Genomic DNA, 7,942 nt, shown 5'->3' on the forward strand with positions numbered 1-7,942 from the left:
AAGCTCCTAAGTCTGCATCCTTGGAGATCGAGATGCCAATTCTTGGAAGCCAACTAGAGCCATTCCGAGATCCTAAGCAATGCTCCCAGGTCGTGCATTACTAAAGATCAGGATGCGAGTCTATAAAGGCTGACTAGAGCTATTCCAAGCACCTCGATAGAGCTCCCAAGTCGCATATCAATAGAGATTAGGATACGAGTCCGTGGAGGTTGCCCTTTCATGTCATTCGAGATTTGAGTACTGTTTGTGTAGGATGCGAGTCCTTAGAACACCAATTAGAGCCATGCCGAGCTCTCCTTGGAAGTTGGGGCAAGTGATACACCCTAAAATTGATGACAAACAACATGGCAAAACTAACCAATCAAAGCCTACCATGAATTGGTCATGAAGTCCTCACTTTAGCCAACCTATCCCGCCATATGACGACTACTAAAAAGCGTACGAAGATGCCTTGAAGGTTGAGCTCCTATCTTGAGTTCACAAGCCAAGCTTCCAATCTGCACGTTCTTGGAGATCAAGATGTGAGTCCTTAGAGGATGATCAAAACTATTCCAAGTCATACATCCCTAGAGATTGAAATGTGAGTCCTTAAAAACTGAGCTTTTAGGCCATGCATCCTGGAGATCAAGATACAAGTCCTTGTAGGCAGATTAAAGCTATTCCAAACTCGCGGGTTATGCATTATGCATTCCTAAAGATCTGAACATGAGTCCCTGGATGCGAAACTCCAGGGTCGAGCTCTTGAGCCATGCATCCTTGGATATTGGGATGTGGGTCCCATGCCGAGCACTTCTAAATTCTATCTTCTATCCACTTTGGATGCTGTTTTTTCTATTTTTATATATTAGGATATATGCATGTATTCTTTACATTATCTAATGGTTGGATATCTCTTTTTTATTAAAAAAATAAAAATCTATCAAAAAATCATAGGGTAGCACCACTTCGTTGCTGGTTGTTCTGTAAGCAGGAAAGCGAAATTTATGTACCACATAATAAAATTAGAAAATGAGAAACATGTAACTCCTTTTAGTTGTTGATTGCTGATCATTTAACCACATAAAAAAGATGAATAACCTTGTTGGACATGACTTCATCGTAGTCCCAACTGCTTCGAGGTTCCATAGCTGGTATCAACTTAGCTCTCCCAGCTTGAGTCGGGAAACCCTTGATCACGTCCCAGAGCAGGAATGCCATAAGTTATTAAATCTGGGATATCTCAAAAATTGTAAGATCTTAACCGTTAAATTTTCAAAAACTCCTAAGCACACGCACTAACTTTGACGAAAGAATAAACCTTCTTCAACAACCTTTCCACTGCAACATGGCCATGTATGTTCAGCGCTATTTGCTGAAAATACTCCAATGACATCAAAAGTTCTTTCTGCCAGTAATTTTCCAAATTTGCATCTCTTGAATGTGAGAAAATCTCTTGCAGATTTTTTTGCTGAGGAACGAGGAATAAATTGCCCCGCTTTTTTGGGAGAAAATAAAAGGCTAATACAACTTCCTGTCATAACTTGGATCTAGATTGCAAACAACAATTAATTTTTTGTCACCAAAAAAAAAAATTTTTTTTTTTAACACGTCAACTCATGTCAAGCAGATGTATTAAGACAATGGAATAGCATTGCACGGTCCGACACAACATTGCATAACAAGAACTCGTTTGGTAGACCGCTTGGATATTAGGTTGCAAGTGAATCCACATCATCCTAAACAAGTACAGTTTTGGTCCTTGGATCACTTTGTGCCTTTATATGATCAAAATGTTCTACTTTGGTTGGCAACTTACAGCAAGCTAAAGAGGGGATTGCTTTGATAGCTTGCCCGGTGGCTTAAATACATTGCAACGAGATGGAGGAAATACCAATTTCTACATCATCAAAGGACCTTTGGTAAACAACGCAAGAAATATTAAGCCCATGGGTCGTCCGAAAGGTTAAAGATATCAAAGAAGAGGAATAAATAGGAAACAAATATAGATATGATTGAATATCAGTATCTTACATGAAATATCCCACAAATCTGATACAGATGCGAAAAATGCAGTAGGCTGCCTCAACAAACCTGAAATGGAAGATTGTTTTTGCGCCACGCCCAGTAGTTTGATCTCATTGGGTCCACAGTCTCTAAGAGGGAGCAGATAGTAGTTGCCAAATTGGCATCTGATGAGTCTGGTTCAGTTTTCCTCAGAGCCTCAATGACAGTCTTGAGTTCATCCGAAGGTTGGAAACCATAACTAAGGAGGTCCAAGAGCAGACTCAATGCAAATGTGTAGTTGAGATTGGTCTTCAAAACCTTCAGGCATACATCGGAGACTTGGTTGTCACTTACCAACAAGTCAGTGTCGCCCTTGTATAAACCTCGGAGGTACCTCCAAGGGCTCTCATTCTGAGGGTTGGCTAGGATGGCTTCAACCGTGTAACTTACTTCAGAGTCTCGCATTGCTTGCAAGCCCCCAAGAACCGGAGACTTTGTGATGACAAAGTACCTCTGTTACAGAACAGTGGTTACTAATTGGCAAGGTCATGTCCTCCACATATAAAAAGGAGTATGTGACTGTATTTCAAAATGATCGGACATAATTGAACCCAATAACCTGAAGGCATCAATATCAGCATGTTTCACGCCTACAGATACCTTGGAAGCTAAATTACAAGACTCTTAGGTTGCAGCTCACCACAGAATCACAAAAACATTGTGCATAACTAAAATCATCACATGTATGTTGCAGATTTTGAAACGTGAACCGTATGAGCTATGACCCTCTAATGATCTGTTACCCTTTTGGAACTGTTGGCTACCGGTGGTGTTCAGAGGCATGTTATACAAGGATAACATGCTAAACCGGAAGATGTTAAAGTGACTTACTTTTGTTCGTCAGTTTAGAAAAGGAGGACAAAGATTAAAATTCAAAGCATTTGAGTGTATAGAGATCCTACAATCCCTATAGTTTTGAATACTGCTAACCATCTCACAAATGCAGGCATCCCTTATATGGATTAGTGCTGAACACGTGAAATGCACGAGCATCACTTCCATTTTTTTCCCTTCTCTTTTTTATTATGTTTTCATATGCAAGTGAAAAAGAAGACAGTTTCAGGCAAGTCCAGCCTTGCTATAACATCAAGAAATAAGTAAAGGAAGCACATAAATATCAGGAATTCTGAAAGTAATTATCTGGATAAATATTATGATAAACATTAAATAAGCTGCATTTACTTTTGATATTACAGAAAGCATTCTAAAAACCGGATTGCATTTTGTTATACTCCAATATTGCACTTTTAAGAGAATCACTGACCCATGATGACAGATGCAATGCAGTACATCAAAGGATAATTAATTCATCCTAGGAGGACAATTTCTGCATTTCAATTTTAAATTTTTAAAACAGCCACAGGCCACTTGTGTCCCGAGAATACCTTTATTAGTAGCTTTTCAAATTACAGATTTACAATTTTTTTAAATTTACTGAACCACTTCTTGTGCATCCATGAATGTATGACAGCTCGAAATCAAAGGCCTGACAGGAAACTGTAAATGATGAAAAAGCTAGAAATGAAATCATACATCAGAGATTGAGGAACCATCAAAGAACCTATAATAGGTATACCTGATTCCAAGCTGAATTATTAAAAATGTCATCTTCAAGCAGCTTACAGCAGTAGTCAAGCTCCTTTTCCCAGCCACCCAGTGACAGAAGAATCCACTGCATGAAAGCATTTCATCTTACTTTTTCTATTCCTATCTGAGAAATAGTATAGTTTTTGTCTACCACTTATTAACATAGAATATGCATCTTGCACTAGAAATTTATGGAGAATCATAAACATGCAGTTAACTAATATATTGTAATTGTATGTTGATTTCAACAAGGTTGTGAGAAAAGCATGGAGAATATACGGCGGAGAATACACAATGTTTAGATGGTTGGTCTGATTAGTCATTCAGGAAATTGTTACAATTTAAAAGCTAATTCCATGAAACAGTCAACATGGAAAAATAAGGGAATTAAAGAAGGCAACACACCTGCCTATGAGACCAGGCATGGTAATTTTTAGCATCAAGAGCAAGTATGCTCTTCGTAAATTCAAGCTCTTTATCTGCAGCTTCAGGTCCCAGATTCTCTGCAACCCACCGCCTGTGATGCCTACATGATGTATAAACCAGCAGAATCAATAGAGAAACTACTAAGCATAACTACTGACAAGCCACAACTTAGTTTACATAGATCTGCACATAAACACCTAAAAAATGCTGAAGATAGAAACAAAAATGCCTCAAGAATTATTTCTTATGTTCGCAACCTAGTACAAGAACTCGAAGCACACATCATGGCATAGTAAACAAGTTCCAAAAACTAACATATATAATAATTACATATTCTTCACACATCATATATTAGATCAACTATGCAGCTGCTCACCAGATTTGATAATTCTTAGAATTGCGTATGGCAATTTGGTTAATGAAATCCCTTTCCTCATGCAAATCAACATTCAGTGCCTCAAGTACAAGGCGTCTGAAATGCCAGACCTATGAAATCAAAATGAACAAGCAGCATTTAAAAATGTTAAAGAAAAAGATCCATAGTATCATAATATAACAATAAGACAAGATGGTTAACCAATCAAAACCAAAGGCAAGACAAACACCAACAAGCAAGTGAGCAACAGGCAAAACAATAAAATGTCCCTGATTTGTTACATGTCCTGGGAAACCATCCAATTATCCAGAATTCAGAATATAGAGTATTAGTGTGCAACTAAAACTACATGGGGAGCACAAAGGCATGCACATGTATACTGCATGGTATCATATTGCTCAATATTAATCATACTCTTATACCATTTATTAAAGAGTCGAAAAACATGCCCAAGAAATTGATTCACTCTAAACCTTCAATGGATAACTGGCACAAAAATAGTTTCTATTAAAGTCCATTATGGTAGTGCAATGATAGAGTGATATCAAAACATATGACTGGAAAAAATTATCAATTTTATGCATAGCATGCACCACAAGTTTGGACAGATGGCCTCATGAGGGAGATGGTGCAAGTGATTAATATTTTTAATAATAAAAAAGATGATAACTTTTTGGGGGATGAATTATGGCTTAAAACTAAGCATTATTTACCATTTTATTTTCTTTTTTGGGAACGGTGAAAGTTGAGAACACACCAATCATAAAATTATGTGAATATTTACCAAGCATGCTTTGAAAAGATCATCTCCATTCCCTTTGAAAATCATTTCACTTCCCTCATGAACACCTGCGTTGGCAAATATGCTTAATCGTTTTTTACCTATAATTTTGATAATGTCAAATGCTTGAGTATGACATTGCTAACAGCAGGATGGCATTCTTTAAAGTTGAAGTTCTTTTGTTAGCAAACACTCCAACCAAAAATCCTTAAGATACTGAATCCATTAAAATATAGTCATATTCCCACATATTTTGTAATGGTTAAGTTTTATTCCAAAAAGTGCTTCACCCAATAATTTATATTATATAATATAAGTATACAAAGTGACAATTCTGCTAATCAACACTGCATATGATTCATCGTTGCTTATGGTTTTGGATCCATCTGAGATATTGGATCAAACCTTAAGAATATGCAAATGATTTGCAGCTAAAGTGACACTAAATCTCAATCTATAACTTCTTCTAATAATGCCTACCCTTATGGGTGGATCAACATGTCTGTAGACCTGCTTTTTTTAATCTCCATCCCACTATACTCCACAGGCACTTCTAAAACAGACTCCTCTGGAAGTGTGCCTTTCTTTCCTCTTGTATATACACTCTTTTTGTAATACATATTGAATACATGTTCCTCCATTCACTCGAAGATAACTAGAATAAGAGAAAGAAGAGAAAAACAAGCGATTAAATAGGGACCACATTTATCAGATTTGCTATAGATTTTGTTGATCAATGGGATCACAGCCATCCATCAAATGCACCTCCTCTTTTTTTTTTTTTTGTTAAGAAAAAAGGCAAGAAAAGAAAAAAGCTGCATCCATGCCATACACTAGTACAGAACTCAAAGTCCTCCAACCTAACATGGCAGCTCTAACATGATTATATCATCAATCAAACAAGCAATTTTAGAACTTTCTTGACATATGATCTGCAATTATAAACCTCTAGTTGAGAAATTTTCTTACAGGGATCCATATTGTTGCCCACTACCTGACAACCTTCAAATATACTTCATGTCACATATTGGTACTTGCCTTTTATTTACTATTTAATTCTGGCAAAACCAAATGACCGAAGTGTCAATCCAAATAGAAAACAGTTCAAGGGTCACCATAAGTTCATTGAACATGTCTAAACTGCTAACAGCCTGTATACAACCAGAGTGCATGATCTCACAACTTATCATCTCAAAGGCAAGTTCATTTGACGTTGCTAAGACTTCGCATGATTGAAAATATAATAACGTATAAGCATTCTGCTTTGTAGGGCGACACTTGCTCAACAACTAAATGCGACTCAGCAAACTAGTTCCATCAAACAACCTTACAGAAGTAGAGTTATATACTTTCCCTGTCTCCACCTAATGAAGCGCACAAGAAGAAAAACTAATGGGCAAGCTTACTCAACGGACGAAAGCCAAAAAATCAACAACAAAAAAACAAAAAAAATCCAAAACAACCACGTGTTCTCATGACACAATTTCCAGCTAATATTGGTGCAATTATCTAATAAAGCTAGAATCTTTATATTAAACAATTGATAATTACCACGCATTTAATCAGCAATGACTAGCTAACTCATGAAGAAGAAGAAGAAATTTCCTTCAAAAATCGGAATTTTCACAAAAACCTACTCGATTCAACAGTATCCGTCTACAAATTGAGCAAGAGGTGTAGGGGATGGCTCACAGTGTAGTTCCCGGGGTTCATCCCGATGGCCTCAGTGGTAAGGTCAAGAGCGCGGCGACTCCGCTCGTCGGCGATGTAGACGGCGCGGAAGTAGTCCATGGTCTCCCGGAAGTCGTCGCGGTAGGCGATGGGGACAATCGGGTGCGGTCCATCGTCCTGGGGGACAGGCCTGACGTCGGACCATTCCGGTCGCCGGCTGAAGGGGATCCGATCGTCATCGTCGGAGGAGGAGGACGACATGGAGATCCGCAAGGAGAGGAGGAAATCTAGGGTTTTCGAGGGGAATTCTCCTTGTGCGGCTTTTGGATCGCGGAATGAGAAAGCCGTGCTAGTGCAGCGGGCATGTGAGATTCGAAGGGCTTTCCCCGGCCAGCAGACAGCTTTTCCAGCAAGTAGGTGAGCAACACGTGTACATGCACTAGAGTTGGCGCACAAGGTCGTCAGGCTAGCAAATGGACTCAGGCTGGTCACGTATGGCCCGTGTTCGGCTCGAACTTGGATTCCTCACATTGGAGCCATTTTCAGTTTATCATGATGAGATCCAGATCCTAAATTAGTTTGTTTGATTAATGAAACTAGTTTATTTTTCATTAATTTGGTTATAGATTTAGTAATGTGATTGGCATGCCTATCTTGTATTGATCTATACAACGACTGGATCGGCTCGACAAAATTACAATCTCAACCTGAAAATGATTCAATTGCTATCGGTAGATCCAATAGTAATATATAAGAAATATTACATAATGCATATAGTTGGTGAATCATGTCATTGCCAAATTAACTATGTTAGATTTGATTTAACAGTATCGAGTCAGCTTAATAGCACGAAAGGGCCCCGTACATGACCTGGACCAAACTACTCATGTTATCGATTTTGTAACAAGATGTATTTGAGTTCAAGTTATTCTTTTGTTAAAGATGTTTTGGACAATTTGCCAAAAGAAATTTTGCAATCTGTGATGAACCTAACCCTATGCAATATATTGGCAGCATTAATTTGTAAATTTCATCAAACTCAAACGAAATTTAAACAA

At 38.0% G+C, this 7,942-nt stretch overlaps 1 protein-coding gene across 1 annotated transcript; it reads right to left on the bottom strand.

Annotated features, from left to right (window-relative positions):
* Window positions 1-1,965: 1,965 nt before the first annotated feature.
* On the bottom strand, window positions 1,966-7,263 carry LOC105038116 (protein farnesyltransferase/geranylgeranyltransferase type-1 subunit alpha). The gene is made up of 5 exons (XM_010913810.4): window positions 6,906-7,263; window positions 4,433-4,542; window positions 4,036-4,156; window positions 3,620-3,715; window positions 1,966-2,496 (listed from the first exon to the last, which is right to left on the bottom strand). The coding sequence occupies exons 1-5, from the start codon at window positions 7,143-7,145 to the stop codon at window positions 2,062-2,064; spliced, it is 1,002 nt and encodes a 333-aa protein (XP_010912112.1). The 5' UTR covers window positions 7,146-7,263; the 3' UTR covers window positions 1,966-2,061.
* Window positions 7,264-7,942: the final 679 nt, after the last annotated feature.

This window comes from Elaeis guineensis, chromosome 1 (assembly GCF_000442705.2).
Source record: "Elaeis guineensis isolate ETL-2024a chromosome 1, EG11, whole genome shotgun sequence".
NCBI lineage: Eukaryota > Viridiplantae > Streptophyta > Magnoliopsida > Arecales > Arecaceae > Elaeis > Elaeis guineensis.